Below are 22212 nucleotides of genomic sequence, written 5' to 3' on the forward strand. Positions count from 1 at the left end.
AAAAATAATTACCGGTACCAGAGTGAATACAATGATGTATTTTTCAATATTCAACATCAAAACTTGATTTTCCAGTTTCAAAGTTATATTGCAACACAGAAATAGCGTAAAACACATGTATAGTTCATGATCAACATCAACACCTATTCTAAAAAAATCATGTATTTTACTCATTTATTATGGATCTGGTAATTTTTTTGTGTTAGCTTTTATCACCGAGCAAAGAAAAGACAGATGAACATTTAAAAGCAAGGCAGAAACTTAATGACATAAATATAGAGCCAAGGAGATGACATTATTGAGTCTCAATATTTTTATTAGTCTGTTTTAAAGTGGGAACACCTACTAGTACCACTAATAAATATTTACAGAATTGCTATAAAAAGAAAATCCACGTGTGCTCCCATATGTTTCTTATAAAAGCTCGAGACTGAGGAATGAGTCAATTTCTGTCTTTAATGTATCCCAAAAGGGCTAATTAGTGGACTCATAGGTCAACACTATTTGTATTGTACCTTTTCCACCAAAGCTAAAAAAAAAAAAAAAAAGGTACAAGCATGTTCTAAAGCAGAGTTTCCATGCCTTTTCTAAAGGTTTAAAGGTCAGAAAATAACAATCAGTAATTTTAAGGGGGGATCTTTTTAGGACTTTGCATCATTGCAGCTAAAGAGACATATGTTTTGTTGAGGGTGTACATCAGTGTTGTTTGCTATTCAACTGACGACCCGGGGGCCAAATCTAGCCCGGGAATGACACCATACCGGCCCCGAAGTGGGACATTCCTAAAAACACTAGAGTGCTCCAGTTGTACAGAGGAACTTGAACCACTGTACACACATTGGCAGATCCTCACATTGACAACCTTGATAAACCAACATAGAACACCCGGGTCCATACTTGGGATTCCTCACGGCACCCCTTTAAGTCCTCTCCTTTTTGGCAGTTACAATGTTTTTCTTAAGGTGATTTATGTAACCAAGGTGTTGCTGTAACTTGTGTACTTCAGATGCAGTCAGTATAGTCATAGTTATACTAGTGGTGTTCCTCAAGGTTCCATTTTAGGTCCTCTCTTTTTCATCATTTGGGCTATTCAAATGGTGGCCCGCGGGTTTAGTTCTAAAATCTAGTGAGAGACTCACATTTTTGAATAAGGTCCTAAAAAACAGATGAGGGCTCCTGTAACTCTGACAAAATAAATAGACAAAAATAAAACTACTACTGTAGAGCAGTGGTTCTCAAATGGGGGTACACGTACCCCTGGGGGTACTTGAAGGTATGCCAAGGGGTACGTGAGATTTTTTTTTAATATTCTAAAAATAGCAACAATTCAAAAATCCTTTATAAATATATTTATTGAATAATACTTCAACAAAATATGATTGTAAGTTCATAAACTCAGTGAAGCACAAGCTCAGGTTTCTCACTAAAATGTCTGTCAAAAAGAACTGTGAAAAGAAATGCAACAATGCAATATTCAGTGTTGACAGCTAGATTTTTTTGTGGACATGTTCCATAAATATTGATGTTAAAGATTTCTTTTTTTGTGAAGAAATGTTTAGAATCCAGAGGGATCTCTATTACAATCCCCAAAGAGGGCACTTTAAGTTGATAATTACTTCTATGTGTAGAAATCTTTATTTATAATTGAATCACTTGTTTATTTTTCAACAATTGAATCACTTGTTTATTTTTCAACACGTTTTTAGTTATTTTTATATCTTTTTTTCCAAATAGTTCAAGAAAGACCACTACAAATGAGCAATATTTTACACTGTTATACAATGTAATAAATCAGAAACTGATGACATAGTGCTGTATTTTACTTCTTTAACTCTTTTTTTCAAACAAAAATGCTTTGCTCTGATTAGGGGGCACTTGAATTAAAAAAATGTTCACAAGGGGTACATCACTGAAAAAAGGTTGAGTAGAGGACGCCGGTTCTCAGGAATATACAAAATAAGACTAATAGCTTTCTGGAAACGTGCCCCCAAAACAGTTGAATATCCCTGGTGTACATTCAATAGTCCCTCTTACCTTTCCTCTTGGTGCAGTGGTAAAGCTGAGGCTGCTGGACATGCTGAGGATGAGACAAGGCGTATTGAGTGGGCGGAGCACCAAGCAGGGTCTGAGGGCTGCTGCTGCTACTAAGGCCGTTCTCACAGTTGTAGGGCGATCCGGATGTGTCGGGTGAGCCCCTCAGACGCTGGATCTCCCCACTGAAGGGACTCCCAGTGGGGCATGATCTCTGGCGGCCAGTGCTGCGAGGGACCACGGGGTAGTCCTTACTGCAAAATGAATACAAGACTAGATTACAGGGATTTCACTACATTAGCTTCTACCGTACATGCTCCTGTTTTGCCGTGCCCTCACTCGCTCTCTTTTTCGATCTTTTCTTTCAAGTCTACTTAGGCCTTCTCCGTCCTTTCAGCGCTGATCTCCCTCTGTAAACACAGCCCTCCCGGTGAACTCTGTGGTATGTAGGGGACAGCGGGCCACATCTCGCTGACTGGCGCTGAGATCGTGACACGCACAAGCAGACACACGCACGCTCAAACACGGCCAGCGCCGCTGTGAGATAATTTGCTGTTCTAAAAATAAACATCCAGCCATGTGTCACTTCAGATATAGGCCCGTCTCCAAACCAACGCAGCACAATAACAAAGGGGGGTGGTGCACTGCATTGCACAGCGCAGCACCCCCAGTGACATTATTTTCTTTTGGCCTGCAAAAATCCTCCAAACTGCTTTTCACGATTGCAGCAGCCATAGTGGGCGCCAGGAACTTGATGAGCAGTGACAGTGCGATTGACAAGCAGTAGAATGGCATCACACGTTGTGTTGTTGTGTTAATGCTGCAGACCTGCTTTCGGGTCAAGCTCAGCCTTCAGGTGCCGGCGGTTTAGATCTTTTTTTTTACCACTTAGCTCAACCCAACACATGCACGCTCGCGCCATATGTACGACATCATAACAGAGTGGAAAAGAAGAAGGAGGAGGAAGAGGAAAATATCCTTTGAATGTGTCAGTTCTCTCGCACACAAACAATGGATCTTTCAGTGAACACACACAGTCCTACCCTGACACACCTGCAAAAGTAAGAGAGCCAAGCAGATCTGGAGCCACATCTGTAAGACTCTTAGATCATCCTATTAACACCATTCATTCACTTTTACTCAGCATGATCTAGTTGCTTTTTATTTAGCTTTGTTCAAGAGCAGGGTAGGGCATTGTTTGAATTTGGGCGAGTATGGTTCCGATTTCCGTTCCCAGTTCGGATTCTGGTTCCCAACGATTCTTTTAAGGGTCAGTGTCAAAAATAGGGATGTTCCGATCAGGGATTTATGCTGCCAATTCCGGAAATCCATGAGTGAGAACGCCATTTATTTATGGTGAGTGCTATTGGCAGTTTAACAATATTAGCACACATTTAAACTACTTCTTTAGTCTCTTTTATTGCATTCAGTTGTTTGAGCGACACAAAGTCAATAGTACACAAAAACTAAACAAAAGCAAACATTACTACTCATTGAAATATTTATTTTGCATTCAAAGTCCTCCTGTGTCCAGGGTAATTATTCGCAAAATTTGTAAACATTAACAAAAACCTCTGTCGTCCTCTGTGTTTTTAAAATTTTGATTTCTATTTACTGTTTTAATTGGTTTTACCCTTTTGAAATTGTTTTTAATCATATTTATTTTATATTGTTTTTAATTGTGTTTAATATTGTTGTGCAGCACTTTGGAAACATTTTGTTGTTTAAATGTGCTATATAAATAAAGTGGATTGGAAAAACTATTAAAAAGATTATTTTGAGAAAATAAAAATAAGGATCTAATCACTATAGTATCGATCATATACAGATACTATACCCTTCATGTCGACACCACCAAGTTATGGATCGAGCCGCCCTCCTATTACGTGTTGTATACTGCTGATGCGTTCGATTTACCTCGGAAGTCGGAGCTGGGAATACACAGCCGAGTTCTGAGTGTTCCAGTTACGAGGTCGGGAATCGAGATGGCCACACACACAAAAGCTATTCCTTCACTTAACTTGTTTGAATATTAACAACTTATGGGAAAATATGGACTCTTTCTGCAACACGGTGGATGAAGAGCAATCAGACGCTATTGCTAGCGATGTAGAACATTTATACTACATGAAAAAAAACATTAGTTTACACCACAGTAACGTTACCATTTACAAACGTCCAACAATACATCCTATATGGCGGATTTAGTGTAACAAAAACTAATCAGGAAAAAATAAAATAAAAATCATAAGTGCTGATAATGTATATTACAGAAGCTTATATTATTTTTTACATTTAGAGCAGCATTTTTAAGCCAATTCGGGCGTGGTGAGAATTGTTGCCTTCCAGTTACCTCGGAAGTTGGAAGTCGGAGCTGGGAATGACGTTATCAGAGTTGTCAGCGTTCCAGTTACAATGTCGGAAATCAAGATGGCCACATCCGCGAAAGCCATTTTTGTCTTTGCCTTGTCTGAATATAAACAACTAACGAGGAAATGTGCACTCTTTTTGCAACCTTTAAACATGGTGGATGAAGAAGAAACTATGTAAAGAGCGTAATGAAACAAATACATGAAATAAATGTAGTTTACACAACTGTGACGTTAATCTATATAAAAGGTTTAACAATACATTGTATATGGCTCATTTACTGTGACAAAAACTAATCAGAAGTGCTATGACAGTATACTGCCACACTCAATATGACAGTTATTTAATTATAAAGTACATGTGAAAAAAGAATAAAAATGCCTGAAATAATGCATCCTTGTGAGTTTTACTCGAAACATATGCTTTTTTAAGGATTGCAAAAACAAAAAGCAGTTTTTTTAACTTATTATAACAGTAATGTTCTTAGAATCCTGAGATAATGCGAAAAAAGCAATACAAATGTATTCAAACACAACTCCTAAACCAAACTTACAAAATGTCTAATAATGCCTGTAATTTTGAATCTGTGTGAGTTTTACTAGAATCAGTTGTTTTTGTAAGGTTTGCAATACAAAAATGTGGTTTTACACATAATGACAGTATACTGTCACACTCAATATGACAGTTATTTAAAAATAACTCCTAAAGCCCACATGCAAAATGGCTAGTATTGCCTGGAGAAATGTATCTTTGTGAGTTTTACTCGAAACATATGAATTTTTTAATATTGCAAACATAAAAAGTAGTTTTTTTACTCAATATGACAGTAATAATCTTAAAATCCTGAGATAATGCGAAAAAAGCAATAAAAATGTATTCAAACATAACTTCTAACCAACACATGCACCAGGTGCATTCCATTTGTACTGAGAAGTCGTCATTTCCGAGTTCCTAGTCGAAATTTCAACTGGAACGCCCTGCGACGTCGGTTTTCCGACAGGGAAATTCTCATCACCCCCAAGTTCGTTTCAAAGATGGCTGCTCCAGATGTAAACAATAATATCCGCTTCTATATTATCCGTTATAAGCACTTCTGATGAGTTTGTGTCGCAGTAAATCAGCAATATACGATGTATTGTTGTACCTTTTATATGGTAACGTCACTGTAGTGCCAACTACATTTGTTTCATGTGGTGTATACGCTGTACGCGCTAGCAATAGCATCTGTGTTTCCTCCTCAGCCACCGTGTTTGAAAGTTGCAGGAGTGCATATTTTTTCATAAATTGTTTATATTCCGACAAGGCAAAAATAGCTTTCGTGGATGTGGCCTCCTTGATTTCCGACATCGTAACTGGAACGCTCACAACTCCCGTGTAACGTCATTCCCAGCTCAGACTTCCAACTTCCGAGGTAAATGGAACGCAGCATAACGCTCAGACTTTCTGAGTAGAAAATCCGACCTCGAGATGTGTTCCAGTTGAAACTTCCGATCAGGAACTCGGAAATTCCAACTCCCCAGAAAAACAATTGTTGTTATATTATCCTCTCTATAGACTTGCATTAATCTACCGTATTTTTCGGAGTATAAGTCGCTCCGGAGTATAAGTCGCACCGGCCGAAAATGCATAATAAAGAAGGAAAAAAACATATAAGTGACACTGGAGTATAAGTCGCATTTTTGGGTGAAACTTATTTGATAAAACCCAACACCAAGAATAGACATTTGAAAGGCAATTTAAAATAAATAAAGAATAGTGAACAACAGGCTGAATAAGTGTACGTGATATGACGCATAAATAACCAACTGAGAACGTGCCTGGTATGTTAACGTAACATATTATGGTAAGAGTCATTCAAATAACTATAACATATAGAACATGCTATACGTTTACCAAACAATCTGTCACTCCTAATCGCTAAATCCCATGAAATCTTATACATCTAGTCTCTTACGTGAATGAGCTAAATAATATTATTTGATATTTTACGGTAATCTGTTAATAATTTCACACATAAGTCGCTCCTGAGTATAAATCGCACCCCCGGCCAAACTATTAAAAAAACTGCGACTTACAGTATAGTCCGAAAAATACGGTACTTGTTTTTTTCCTGTAAATACCTGCTTGCTTTCTTCTGTAACATGGTACCATCTACACTTCTTAAAGTTTACTAAGCACTTACTTCTTCTCTTGTTTCTAGCTATAGCTTAGATATTAACATGCCTGCTCCTAGCTTGCTCTCAGTGTATTACCTATTTAGCCTCGTCATAATAATTGATAATGATCAGTGACCTTTAAACCAGGTGAGGCATTTTTTTCTCTTTTTTTTTTTTAACTTAAATTCATATTCTCTTAATCATTTTTAACTGGGCTTTCACTTTCATAAAAATTTTATGATAATGATATTATGATATGATAAATGGGACCAAAAAGTGTTTGATAATGTCGTCAAATACTTTTTGGTCCCATTCGTTTTAATTAAATAAATTAAATATTTGGAGTGTTTCTAACCTTTCTGTATTTGCATCTGAAACAGCACTATCTATTCTCCCTAAACATATCCTTAGAATAATCCCATTAATTATGTCTTAGAGACCAGTTGAGAGAAGTATTTGATTTTGGATATATGTATATAATCCTATTGGTGGACGCATTAGTTTATTCATTCATTCATTCCATTTCATTTCATTTAAAGCAGTTAAACAAATTTGTTTGCATCTGACTAAAAAGACCCACAAATGCTGGTTTCCTGTATTTCAAATGCCATATTTGTTATAAATAAAGAGACAAGCATCTGCTAGCTCGAGCGTCCCCACTTCTCCCAGTACTGCTTTGGCATAGGAGGACTTAAACCTCCAGTTCCGGATTATCAGGAATAATCATGTCACGCTTACATTAAAAACAATAAACAGGCTGTGGATTGTACAGTATAAGAACTAGAAATTAATTCATTATTTTCGCGACATTGTGCAAGCAGGCCAACAGTTAGCCATGCACTAGTCCTCCTTCTATTCCACACACATGTAAAGAGGTGAAGCGTAAGTACTCATTATCCTCATTATCAGTTTGTGGGCAAATTTAGTGATTTTTACTCAAGGAAATGTTAAGCGATTTTAATCATACAGAAAATACATTTATAACACAGTTGAATGGACAAATTATTTTTATTTTATGGTTTTATCTTTTTTTTCTTCTTACCATCACGACAAGTGATGCCTACCCTGACCGCTCATCCCTGATAATTACATTTAGGATATTAAGAAATGCAGTTTGTTTTCCGTAATGGAAGTGATTATTTCGCCACACCTAGTGTGTGTCTGACAATCATTGGTACTTTAACTTTAACTTATTATTAACTTAGGGGAGTGACTTCACACTTTATATGGAGATAGACAATTAGCTGCTAGTTTGTCAGCCGGGGGACTTAAAATAAATACAGTATCAGCTAGAGGGGATTTGCATTGAAAGGGGTTAATCAGCAATGGCGATCATGCGTTTTTTCAAGAAAATTGTACGATACTGATTGGTGGCCGATTGACTAGCAAATGTGCAAAAAAATTACTACGGGGCTATTCTCAAGGAGTATAAATAATAATCCTTTGAACTTGAATATAAATGTTATGATGTTTCTTTCCACAGGTGTGAACTTTCCCAAAAGTTTCAGTTTATTTTTCAAAAACCTCATAAAAAAACATTTACACATGTCCGAGTATTGTTCAGTTTAGGGTTGATGCTGCCGAAATTGTGCCAATAAATACCAACCGTATGGATAAACCATATTTTTTTTAAATGTATTTATGGTGAGTGCTATTGACTATACTGTGTCCAGGGAATTATTCTCTTTGTTTGTAAAGATCAACAAAAACGACAAAAAAAAAGATTTTGAGAAAATACATATTCCTGGCAGTGGCCATTTGATAGTAACAGAGCAGCCCAACAGTTATTTTTATATTATCCTCTCTCTAGACTCTCAACCTACTATCTAATTAATCTATTTGTTAATTTTCTCTTAATAGCTGCTTACTTTCTGCTGTAAAATGCTTCCATTCACACTTCTTAAACTTTACGACTAGTTTACTGTGTTAAACATGATAATGTAACCTCAGAACTGCAGTCTATTTGTGCCAATGGAGGATTATTGTGGAGCGACGCCACTAGGTATATGGAGATAAACAGTTACTTTCCAGCCGCCTCTATGCCACCTAATTCTTCCGGTTGGCAGACTGAGCGCTGAAAATTGGAATCGATGTTTAAAAATTTGGACGTATCCGAGAGAATCCGAATACCGTATTTTTCAGAGTATAAGTCGCACCGGAGTATAAGTCACACCGGCCGAAAATGCATAATAAAGAAGGAAAAAAACATATATAAGTCGCACTGGAGTATAAGTCGCATTTTTTGGGCAAATGTATTTGATAAAATCTAACACCAAGAATAGACATTTGAAAGGCAATTTAAAATAAATAAAGAATAGTGAACAGGCTGAATAAGTGTACGTTATATGAGGCATAAATAACCAACTGAGAACGTGCCTGGTATGTTAACGTAACATATTAAGGTAAGAGTCATTCAAATTACTATAACATATAGAACATGCTATACGTTTACCAAACAATCTGTCACTCCTAATCGCTAAATCCCATGAAATCTTATACGTCTAGTCTCTTACGTGAATGAGCTAAATAATATTATTTGATATTTTACGCTAATGTGTTAATAATTTTACACATTAGTCGCTCCTGAGTATAAGTCGCACCCCCGGCCAAACTATGAAAAAAACTGCGACTTATAGTCCGAAAAATACGGTATAAGGCCCAGTTGCCTATTCAAGAGACGTGTTTTATACAAGAGTGCACGAATCAAGGGTTTGTAAATGTTTTAGGAATTGGTGAGTCATCATTTTGTTAATGTCTTATCAAGCCTATAAGTCAGCAGATAAAAAGAGCCAAATTGACTAATTGCTTGCCAAATAAAGCAGGACTTTTTTGTCTAATGCCGCTGAAGAGAATAAAAATAAGATCTTTAGAGCTTCATATAAAGTCCAAACTGCTGTCATGCAGGACGAAAAAGAACGCACACACATACACCTGTCTATCAAAGTTGTCTTTACATTTTGCTATAAAGTGGTTGATAATTGCAACAATATGAAAATAATGTATGCCTTTTTTGTTAAGTTAAAACTGACTAATTGCTTTTAACTTGTTTATTAATGTATTTATAGACTCTTTACAAGGGTACCGTAATTGTAAAACCGCAGCTGGAAGGGCAAAGCATTGCACGGTTGAATACAGTGATCTTGATGTGATTTGATTGACATACACACACACACACACACATACACACAAGAGTGTACTCACCCTTGCAGTTTGGCCATGCGGTGCAGCTCGTTGTCGTCACTGCCTCTGAAGCCCTTTGCAAAGGGATTGTTCTCTATCTTTAACTGGGTAATCTGAGGACAAAACAAAGGAGCTCTTTTATAGACCTGCGCCGACATTAAAGCGCAGCACATCCAAAGCGCCATACATGCACACAGACACACCAGACCCTTTTAAACCTCCTCTCTGCCGAATGAAAGTCAATGGTTTATTATTAGCAGGGGCCCCGTAGATGTTAAAAGCTGCCCTGCTAAAGCTCTGCTCGGCCAACATTCCTCAGCCGCTGACGTTCCTGACGGAGAGGACAGTGTTCTCGCCAGCTGACAATGAATAAACTGTTTAGCCAAACAGTCGCCAGGTTTAAGCATTTTCAGGGCCAAAGCTTTTAGAGGTCCAGAGCTTTGATGTTGGGTCCTCAAACTTTTCTCAAGGGGAGAAGCGTGTGTTTGGCAGCAGAACGAAGGCGAACTGCACACACAGTGACACCAGTTTAGATCTGAAATCTTAGATTAGAAGATAATACTGATATGGCAACTACATGCTGAGCAGGTATATATCAGAATCAGAATCAGAATCAGAATCGTTTTATTGCCATTGTTTGAGAACGGGTTTATAGTAGCACATCCAAGAAAAATATATATCGTAATTTAATGACCTCTTTCAACAAACTGCTATTGCCGAAAATACAAACTAGTGGTATCCCACTACAAAACAAAACAACGTATCGGATTATGTCGGCTTCCAAAATCTCCGATATAAGATTCCGATACATTTATTTAAGTTAAAGTTAAAGTACCAATGATTGTCATACACACACTAGTTGTGGTGAAATGTGTCCTCTGCATTTGACCCATCCCCTTGTTCACCCCCTGGGAGGTGAGGGGAGTAGTGAGCAGCAGCGGTGGTCACGCCCGGGAATCATTTTTGGTGATTTAACCCCCAATTCCAACCCTTGATGCGGAGTGCCAAGCAGGGAGGTAATGGGTCCCATTTTTATAGTCTTTGGTCTGAACTCACAACCTACCGATCTCAGGGCGGACACTCTAACCACAAGGCTACTGAGCAGGCATTTGTGCTAAGCTGGATAGCCAGTTAACATCAAATTTCCTCCATTAAGCACACAAGGCTGGTCTTATCTTGTATTTTAATTAAGTCATTTACACAATGTAAACATGGTAGGCTATAGGCTACTAGAGGCTAGCAGCTACACAACAGCTAAGCACACAATAACACACAAGCTAATAAGTGTCATACTCGTTGATTGAACAATATTGCAGTCTTAAACACAACATTTGTCAATATAAACAAGATTCAAATAATTATAGTTGCACATTACTTATATTTACAAAGTCTCCAATGCAGAAGCATATTAGAAAGCATCGGATATGTACAATATATACAGGATATATACAGTATATCGCATTAATACCGCTATCTTACAAATACTCAGGTCTCCAATATCAGTATCGTATCGGAATACGGTATAAAAATCGGGGTAACACTTTAGTATGGGGAACATATTCACCATTAATTAGTTGCTTATTAACATGCAAATTAGTAACATATTGGCTCTTAATGAGTCATTATTAAGTACTTATTAATGCCTTATTCTGTATGACCTTATTATACAACCAGTAAGCCATTAACTAAGAGTCTTCCCTCAATAAGGTTAGGGTTAGGTTTAGTGTTGGGGTCAGGGTACTTAGAACATGTTCCCCTAGTGTCCAAATAACTTCAGTCTTTGTTACTTAGAATATGTTCCCCATACTAAAGTGTTACCAAAATTGGTATGAATGGGTATACTCCTACAAATAACATCTTACATTTACACGAGGGCTGTCATAGTTAACGCCATAACGAATAAAAGAACATTTCCTTTAACAATGCCAAATTTTTTGACATGCCATTACCCCGTGTGCACATCCTGTGTGACCCTTGGTCCATACCATAGCGTGGGAAAACGCAACAGCATTCAAAATGGACCAAGAAAAGTATATGATAAATGGCAACTTTAGCTTCTGGCAGGTGGCTCTCTCAAAAAGACTAAAGTTGTTTCCTTCTACTTTCACTGCGGGTTGAGTTATCACCCGAGTAAGTCAAGTCTCAAATGCCACTTGCTAGCTGCCAGCCTATGCAGCGAGCCCTTCTCCCCCTCGCCAAAGGAAGACCAGGCCGGAAAAAGCATGGACAACTACAACTTTCAGCAGCTAAATGGGTGACGACAGCTTTAATTTTGTGGTCGATTATTATTGAGGAGGACAAAGGGCAGCTCAAAATGACGTTATGAAGACTGAGGAGAGGCACTTCGCTGACACGGCCACACACTCAGCTGAGCTGGAGAAGGTGCTGAACCACGCCAGGTTTAAAAAAAAAATTGTCATTCATAACAGGTTTGTATTTAAAGTAAGCCTGTGTCAGAAGTGGTACGCATTTGTGAGAGAGTGAGCGAATGTCTGTAAGAGTGTTTTTGTCCATTTTCTGTTGAGCTGTTTAAAAAAGTATAATGTTAAAAAATAAACATTTTTGCATAAAGCAAACATATTGTGCAGTCCCATGTTGATAGTATTAAAAACTCTAAAGTATACTTATGATTGATTTACAAAATATATCGGTGTTTAATTGTGAAAAGTTACAAGTTTACAGTGTTCGGAAAAATTGTGTTACACAATAACGGCCTTAAAGGGGAACTGCACTTTTTGGGGGGACTTGTGCCTATATCGTTCATAATCATTACGAAAGACATCACGACGGATTAATTTTTTTTTTTAATTCATTCAGGTGAGAGGCATGATTTATGATCTAAAATAAACGTACAGGGAGCAAGGATAGATAGATAGATAGATAGTACTTTATTGATTCCTTCAGGAGAGTTCCCTCAGGAAAATTAAAAGAAGCGAGGAAACAGCAGACCACTCGATGATCTAAACATAGGGAGACACGGAAGAGATCACGTCGCCGCTTTAAATAGTTTGTCTGTGTTAGCACTTATAACAACAATGTCACTAATACTTGGTTAGTATTCAAGTCATGAAATGTGAATAGAGTATCGTTGGTGCTTTTTGAATGGTTATTTATCGCCGACAATGAAGTGCAGTAAGCGGACTTTTAGTTACATTTATTTAATATTTAGAATGCATTTTTAAAAATCCATCCGTCGTCATGTCTTTCATAATGATTGTGAACGATAGGCAAATGTCACGACGCGGGCTCGAACCTGCGTTTCCTCGACAGTTGGTGCTGCCGGCACCTCCGCTGGCAGCGCTCTCAGACACGGCCCTGCTCGCGCTGAGCGCAGCACGCCCACGCAGAGACAAGCCTGCATGCAATCACAAATCAACGCACCTGGACCTGATGAGAGGGAGCAGCATAAAGACCAGCGGACCCGAGGAACCTTTGCCAGAACGTCGTTCATCTTCCCCGTAAGCATCACGTCTGGCATTCCCTCCCTTGTGCTTTGCTCGCCTTCTCTGTGCTTTCTCCGTGTCTCCCTCGTTCATGTCCCTTCTGTCTTCTGCAGTGTGACCCTGACTGCCTTCCTCGATCCTTGACCCCTGCTCGGACACGGACTACACTGCCTCGGTCCTACCCTCGACCCCTTGCCTGTTTACGGACTGCCTTTTCGCCTTGCCCCCTTGATTTGACGAAGGATACATCCAACACTCACAGACAACAACCCCTGGTAACACTTACACTATTAATTCCACACATCGTCGACATCCATTCACTTAGAATAGCATACACACCCCACGTACTCATCAAAGGTATAAATAAACCTTGTAAACCGCAGTTCTGCCTGGGTTGTCACCTCCTTCCCTTCTCAGTACATAACAGCAAATTTCCCAAAAAAGTGCAGTTCTCCTTTAATAACTCCATTACTTTTTCTAGTAACAAGTAACCCAGTTAATTATTTTTATGTACGTTACAAAGCTGTTACTGATACGTTTGCTGTAAGGTAGCACGCTACTTTTGATGCGGACATGACAGCTTTAGAATCCCAGCAAGTTCACTTCAGGAAGTAGCTCTTTACCAGTGCTACAGGCAGCCACCGCACGCACACACACACACACACACGCGCTACTTCTACAACAGGGGAATAATGAACGTTCAATAAAGTGTAAATAATCAACAATAATAATCCTACAAACACCCATTTGTGGACAAGGGACACAGCCATTGACGCACGTTCAATCATTTTATTAACTATTAGTTTCAAAAATTAATCAGGCACGGCTGTCAATGATCCCCTTCCAGTCGGCAGACTACCAATGCTGAGCTGACTCAGCCAATGAGCGCGCCGTCACTGACGCCACGTCACTTGGCAATGCCTTTTAAAGGCACGCACTCTTCTCTCATGAAACGTCTCTCAACTGCATACACAAGATATAAGAACATTTTTTGAAAAAGTAACGCTTTAATTACTTTCCCTAGTAATCAATTCCATCTGTAAAAGAACAATTTTGCTAGTAATTAAATTACTCTTTTGGGAATGTAACTGTAATTAATTACTTTTCTAAATTATTTTTTCTAAAATTGCAAGTTAATTACAGATAATATTAGATTAATCCTTATTTTAAAAATGTTATTGATAGAATGACCTGATATTCACCACCATTTAGGTGATTTAGGGCTATATAAATAAATAAAGATTGAAATAAAATAAGATATGTGTCTGAGATAGGCTCCAGCACCCCCCGCGACACCGAAAGGGACAAGCGGTAGAAAATGGATGGATGGATGGATGGATGTTTCTTCCCACTCCTTTTCGAACAGTGATCTTCCTTAATGTAACTTGTCTCATGCAAATAGTAGCATACCATACACACTTGGAATGACAATTCTATACAAACATGAGCTCATCTCATCAAATCTAGTGTACATGTATTTGTGTAAATGACCACTAATAAATGATAAATATATGGTCAGTGATTAGGTCAATGCATATGTCAGTGCACAAATGAGTAAGAAGACTGACTGGTGTGCTGGGTGGCAAATTTCATGACTAAGTACACTTTGACTGGACTTCATATAAAACTGTTACCAAGTTTTGAGCAAATAAATGATACGCATTCATGTAAAACAATTAAAAAATGTTCCTGAATGATATTCTGACAATAAAATTGCATTTTGTCCAAATATTGGACAAAATGTTAATTTAAATTAAGCAAGCAAGCAAGTAATAACTTGTGATTAATCATGATTAATCCAAATTCAAATGTGTGATTAATCTGATTAAAAAACAATAACTGGAGAGCACTCAGATTAATATAATTATGTAGTACACATTCTGCTTCAATTTCTGCAATGAAGATATTACCAGCAATTTCAAGCAATAGTGGATATTAAGTGAGTTCCATCCATCCATCCATCCATTTTCTACCGCTTATTCCCTTCGGGGTTGCGGGGGGCGCTGGAGCCTATCTCAGCTACAATCGGGCGGAAGGCGGGGTACACCCTAGACAAGTCGCCACCTCATCGCAGGTTTTTATGACTTTTAGAATTCAAATATTATTGACTGGTATAGCAATCATGTGAAACGCAAATTAGCAAAGGGACTTTAGGCCTCAGTGATCTGTGTTTTGAGTGTAACATGCATAAGCCAAGATCAAGGGAAAGAAGCAAGCCATTACAGAGTGACACTCTCACACCCACACCCTGGCTCTAACATACACGCGCACACACACATTTTTTTCAGAAATGCTCGCCAAAACGTAGTTCAGTAATTACACACTAGCAAAGATAATGATAATAGACTTTATGGACATACATAATATAAACAAAAAAAATGTTTGTGATCTCCAGGGAAAGCTGGACACTTTGGGGTGCGGACATTTTGGTCAAGGCTTTGTTCTAATGTTAGAAGTGGGTCAAGAACAGTGTAGATTTGGGGACGAGAAACCCTGTCATAATGGTTACGGTTTGGACAAGAAGCTAGGATATCATGCAAATGGACATCCTCACAGGAATGTAAAAGTGAAAATGTTTTTTGTAGGTTTGTGTAGAAGTTGAACTAATTTCATGTGTGCATATAAAACTTTAAAAATATATATTTTAGTTGCATATTTTTAACTATTATGAGTCTGTAGCTGACCATCTCTGTAGAGTTAATGCCAGTTAGGATGAGAAATTTTGTGTGGGCACAACAACGGTTTATACTGTATGTGTATGGACTAACTGCATCAAAACATCTTAAATGCCTGCTGAAATGTTGTGATTTGAAAAGTACATGAAGAACAAAGTATTTTTATTATTTAGGGTTGTTTTCCAAAAAGTGATTTTATGCATTTATTTTTTATTTTTATGAATTTATATTTTAAACTTAAAAGAAGAACTAATTGTAAGTAAAAACCTAAATCAGTAAAAGTGGTGGCAATTTTTTTTTTTGAATGACACTGTTTTTTTTGTCCTTTCCAGCTACTCAGGCAAATCATATTGTTGATGTAGATGACCATATTTGCTGTACAGATTTACTTTACAAAAGAGAAGTGTCGGATACTTCTCTTGTTGCCTTATTTGTATTTGACTTTATTAAATGGATTTATATTAATGTTTGGCACAGCCGGACCGGAGCAGGAGGCGATAGAAAGAAAAAAAAAAGGAAGACAGAAGGGGAAATTGCAGGGACGAGGGGGATAAGACAGAGAGACAACAACAACAACAAACACAACAATAACAATAACAACCACAACAGAACAGCATCAGCAAATACAATATGTACAAATGCGATACGAAAAGTGATAGCAAAGAAGCAGTTAGTGAAGTAAATATTAATAACACAGAAATGACAATGAACATTATTGCACTAGAAATGGAGCAATAAAAATACCAATAGAAAAAGCACTATTGATAATGAATAATAACAATAAAAACCTCTATTATCAACAATACAATTGTTTCAAATGCAATAATACATATATGTAATAACTTGAAATACAAAAGAAAGCAGATAAATGGAGGGGAAGAAAGAGAAGCGAACTGTATTTTCTGACTGTTTTGGCCAAAAACATGCTCAACTGATACAGTAGTGAAATTAGTAAAACAATCTAATCTAATTATAACACATTTTGATATTATTTTCAAACTGTTTTCTAACACTGAGTTACAGAGAAACATGATGCACTTTTATTTTACATAGAAAAATTGGCCAGTTAGCATCTTTATATGCACTACAAGTCCCAGAATGCACTGCGATGTTGTTTGTCGCATTCGTGTAACTTTCCCCATGTTGGCAGTATGTTTATTTGCTATTGCTTTTTAAAATCCATTTTGATTGATACTTTTATGACTCAAGTCAGTGGAGCAGTATTAAGCTTTATAACATGTTATCCTATTTTACTGGTGATCCAAACTCTGTTAAAAAATAAAGACTAGTTGGCTAGATGATTTAGGACAGTGATTCTCAAACTGTGGTACGTGTACCGCTACCATCGAGTGGTACTTCAGAGAATCACTTGATTAAAGTACAGTGGGGTTTTTTTCTATGTTCAAAAACATTGTTACTGTTCAAACTGTATGTAATGTTACAGTGGCCAAAAATATTGAATACAAATGTTTAATAAAACCTCTGCCTTGTAGTCAATGGAAATACGCCTACTACACTACTGTATTTCAATGTCGGTCATTACGGTGGTACTTGGAGAGCTATGTTTTTTCTGAGCTGGTACTTGGTGAAAAAAAATTGACAACCAATGGGCTGGAGGATGTAGGCTAAGCGCCTGTGCTTAATGAACAAAACCTGACATTATTGTGGTTAGCGGACTCAGTGCTGAAAATTTTTATTTCCCCTCGGGGATTAATAAAGTATTTCTGATTCTGATTCTGATTCTGATTACAATATGAATCATTGACTGTCTTATCAGCAGTTAGCTTAAAGGAGAACCTATGATGACTATCATCTTTTCTGATTTACAAATGCTGTGTAAAATAATGCCAAAGCGTCAAATAATTTTGGTGTGAGCTTGCAAATAGTTTTGATGCCTCTGTTCACATGGTTTTGCAGTCTGGCTATACATCGTAACTCCAGAGCGAGGTGGAAGCACTTATTTGGACATTAAGTGAAGCACTCAGACCACCAGGAAACATAAAAAAGGTAGAATTAATAATTATTTTAATCTAATCTTGACATGCACATAATAACACTAATGTGCAACATGCAGTGTCATAAATGTTGCTAAAAGCAGCTTTTTTTATGCAGAGTTGGTATCGATTGGCGAGTATGCAGGCGTACCTAATGTTGTGACCGGGTAAATCTATGTTGTGTTTATGAAGTTTATTTTCGACCGTGTCTGGAAAAAAAATTGCCGTGACATGTTCAAGATATGTATTTCAACAGTGTAGACTTTCAAAAGATAAATTGTGATACATTTGGAGAGGATGGAGCGTGGTTTCATTTGCAATCTGGGAACGCCTCCAAATATGAACATCTTGCAGACAGACTGAAAAAACGGGTTATTAAAGTGACTGTGGAGCAAAATGTATGTAAAATTTAGACCAAAGCATATCCAAAACGTATTATCTAGACCAGAGTTTTGGCGCCCATTGTAGGGCCACAAGCACCCTAGAGGGCTGCCAAAAAAATATTATATCACTGTTATCCGTTTGTAATGCACTTTTTACCACCTGTGGCAGTAATGACAATCTCAAACAGAAGAAGTCTGCAGCCAAAGTCATAAAGAAGTTTCTTAAGCGCAAAAATTATGACTAAAGTGGTAAAACTGTATTTTAATTTGCATTTAAATTTTAGTGACAGTTTATTGAAGAAACATAAACCATATTAGTATTATTTTAGTTAGAATTCATTTATTTTAGCACTGCGTAATTGTATGTAAATTTGTTTTTCAGCAGTTTTTATGAGTCCCTTCTTTTGCAGTATATTTGAATAGTATTTATTTTTGTAATCAGCCTGACCTAAGTCTTGATAATAATATTTATTAACACATGCGTTTAACACAAGGTTTATCTTGTTAAAATGTAAGTAGATTAGATGTACTATCATATTATACGATTCAATTTCAAAGTAAGATTCAGTGTCAATATTTGAGTGGGTCCCAGTACCCTCTGTAGTGAAAAAGTTGGGCCCTGAAGATAAAAAGCATAAGAACCCCTCATCCTGACCACAAGGAAGTGTATTAAATGTAAATTAAACTCATCATAGGTGCCCTTTAGTTTCATTTACCAAAAGTGTGTTAAAGTAAGGTCTGCTCTTCTTTTTTGTGTGACATTACAACATATCATCTGACTAATTGGGTGGATTTTCAAAGTGACATTGCAATGTGTACCTAAATGAATGGAGGTTGTTCACGTTGAAAATGAAGTTTGCAAGCAATACATTCCACTGAAGTTGTGATGTGACAAAATTCAAAAGATCTTGTGAAGTTCTTGTGCCCTTGGCATTAAAATGAAAGCAGATATAGCAGGTCCACATTATGTATACATAACAAGAATACTATTTTTTTTCTGAAAAGCATGGTAAAATGTAGAATAGAGCTGTTTTAAGTTATGAGTGGCCTTAAAGTGCTGAGTCCTTATTGTGTTATTGAGTGGTATTGAGCCTCAGTGATGTAAGTATGGTGTCAAATGTTCCACTGCCTCACACAAACCCCACTAAAGGCCCTCCCATTTCTCCAAGCACCCTATAGGATATCACCTCCTCACTAAAACGCTGGATGCAGCAGTGTGCGCTGTGTAAAACTAACCTTATGGTTCTGGTAGGAGGTGACAGCGATGAAGGCGGTCTCAGAGAAGACATGGGTGCAGAAGGCTGTATTTTTGGAGCCGAAGCCATTGTTCTCGTCCGCCTTGACAATATGGAGGCGAGGCTGGTATTTGTGCATGGAGTTGAGTATTATCTGCACAGGGGTGAGATTGAGAGGGTGAGGCTTGAGTGAGCGGTCGTGTTCCAGCAGCAGATGGGGGCTGGACTAAAACACATTTCTAGGACGACCTCAGTGTGAGTGACAATAGATTCATGACACACAAGATCAAAGTTAGGGAAGTTGAGATGTACAGCCACTTTTTTCCCCCCGCAGCCTATATGGTCTGTTACTACCACTTGTCTTGTCAGCCATTTAGGAACGCTTAAAAAAGTGTCTATAGTATGAAATAAATGCATCTTTATACATCTTAGACATTCCAACACTACTTTGATCTACATACTGCAAGAGAGGCATATACTAATTGACCATTATCTTGATTAGAGGTGCACCGTATCCTATTCAAAACTATTTTTTGTAAGGTGGGAGAAAATTCCCCGCTCAGCTCTCAGTATGACAGAGTGCAGTTCTACATCACTGCAAACTAAACATTTGGTTACATTCAGACTTCTGTAGCAAAACTGAGCATTAGTACTTTCTCCTTAACATAATGTACTTTGCAATATAAACCCTCTCATTAGATTATACATGGCACACATTCTTACACAATACGGTGCATCTCAATACATTAGAATATTGTGTAAAAGCTATTTGATCACAAGTTCAATTCAGACAAAGATTATGTAAAAGTTTATTTAATGAGGTATATGAATTTAGGCTTTAAGGTTTAATCTTAAAAAAATAAAGGAATTAAGACTTTTTTTCCTCTTGCAAAATTATAAGTTTCACTTAATCTTTCATTTGATATACCGAAATAAAGGACCTTTTCAAAGACGTTCTAATTTATTGAGCTGCACATTTACTTTTTATTTGCAATAAATAACACCAATGATAGTTTTATTACTCACAACCGGCCCTTGGCATAAAAACTTTAGGCCTATGAGCCACATGATCATGGTATCGGCTTTGGAAAGAGTTGTAGATTTTTTTATTTGATTTAAATCTGTCAGTTATAAAATATGACGTCATAAAAGTTCAAATAAACACAATTTTGCTGTCAAAATTCAATAAAAGGGTTGTTTGAATTAAATAGGAATGTAAGCTCCAGCACACCCCGTGACACCGAAAGGGACAAGCGGTAGAAAAATGGATGGATGGAGGGTGTAACATACACACCCTTAAAAAAAATGCTAAGCATTGGAACGCGTCACTGTTCACTCAACACAGACGTCATAAACACATCAAAGCTCTCACCGCCAACATTTGGGAACCAGGATAAGGTGGTAGAAAAAAGGTGCAAATATAATAAATCTATTTGTGGCACCATCGGACAAAGTTATGTTTAAGACTCCCTTTTGCATCGCATAGCACAATTGTGGTGCGTTCAAGGAACCTCGATTAAATCTATTTTCTAAAGCTAGTGGAGGCTTAACCCCTGCAGATACACTAATTATATTAATAATTATTAATATTATAAGAATAATGTATTAATATTATTATCATCATTCACTAACGATAATCCTACATTAATCAACTAACCTATAGATTTAAAATATAAAGTAAAGAAAATTTGACAAATTGATAATCATGTTTAAGTGAATAATAACAGGTTGTGTGATTATTAAAACTCACACATCTTGGTGACATTACAAGCAATTAAAAAAAAAATTATAGTTTCAACCAATAACTTGTTTTTAGTGCATGCAAAAATACTGTGTGTGTCTTTGATTTTAATCCGCCAGTTATAAAATATGATGTCATAAAAGTTCAGATAAACACAATTTTGCTGTCAAAAGTTCAATTGATTGAATTAAACAGGAATGTGTAAGGTACACACCCTTGAAAAAAATTTGAAATTGTTCAGCCAAGCATTGGAACACTTCACTGTTCACTCAACACAGACGTCTTAAAGACATCAAAGCTCCCATGCGTCCATTCACACCCAGCGCCAACATTTGGGAAGCAGGATAAGGTGATAGAAGAAATGTAAAAATATAATAAATCTATATGTGGCGGCATCGACAAAGTTATGTTTAAGATTCTCTTTTGCATGTCATAGCACACAATTGTGGTGCGTTCAAGGAACCTCAATTTAAGTTCAAAACAGAGGTGTCACTAGTTTTTAAAGACAGGGAAGGCTTAACCCAGTAGATACACAAATTATAATAATTATAATAATGATTTATTATTAACATCAACTACTGATAATCATATTCTCTATACTTAACATTGTAAAGTAAATAAAAACATGACAAATTGATAAACATGTTAGGACCCCAAAAGGGAATAAGCGGTAGAAAATGGATGGATGGATGGATGTTTAGGTGAATAACAGGTTGTATTAACAAAACGTACACATCTTGGCGACATTAAAGCAATAAAAAAAACTTTGGCGTACTGAGTGTGTGTGCATGGTGCGATGATATTATGTTTAGGGTAGGGTGGGGGCCCAACAATAAATAAGTTACATTCATGCCCAAAATGAGGCCACAAAAAATATTGTTTACAACTTAAAACTAGGGATGTCCGATAATGGCTTTTTGTCGATATCCGATATTCCGATATTGTCCAACTCTTTAATTACCGATACCGATATATACAATCGTGGAAATAACACATTATCATGC

At 37.1% G+C, this 22212-nt stretch overlaps 1 protein-coding gene across 2 annotated transcripts in view; it reads right to left on the reverse strand.

Moving 5' to 3' along the window:
- tbx5b (T-box transcription factor 5b) overlaps positions 1–22212 on the reverse strand; it is a 47259-nt gene that overhangs the window by 7292 nt on the left and 17755 nt on the right. For both annotated transcript variants that reach the window (XM_061986440.1, XM_061986441.1), the window contains 3 exons: positions 19469–19621; positions 9759–9850; positions 2035–2285 (listed from right to left, as the gene is read on the reverse strand). In XM_061986440.1, coding sequence (XP_061842424.1) covers positions 2035–2285; positions 9759–9850; positions 19469–19621 — 496 coding nt within the window. The remainder of the gene's footprint in view (positions 1–2034; positions 2286–9758; positions 9851–19468; positions 19622–22212) is intronic.

The sequence above is a fragment of the Nerophis lumbriciformis genome, linkage group LG12 (genome assembly GCF_033978685.3).
Source record: "Nerophis lumbriciformis linkage group LG12, RoL_Nlum_v2.1, whole genome shotgun sequence".
NCBI lineage: Eukaryota > Metazoa > Chordata > Actinopteri > Syngnathiformes > Syngnathidae > Nerophis > Nerophis lumbriciformis.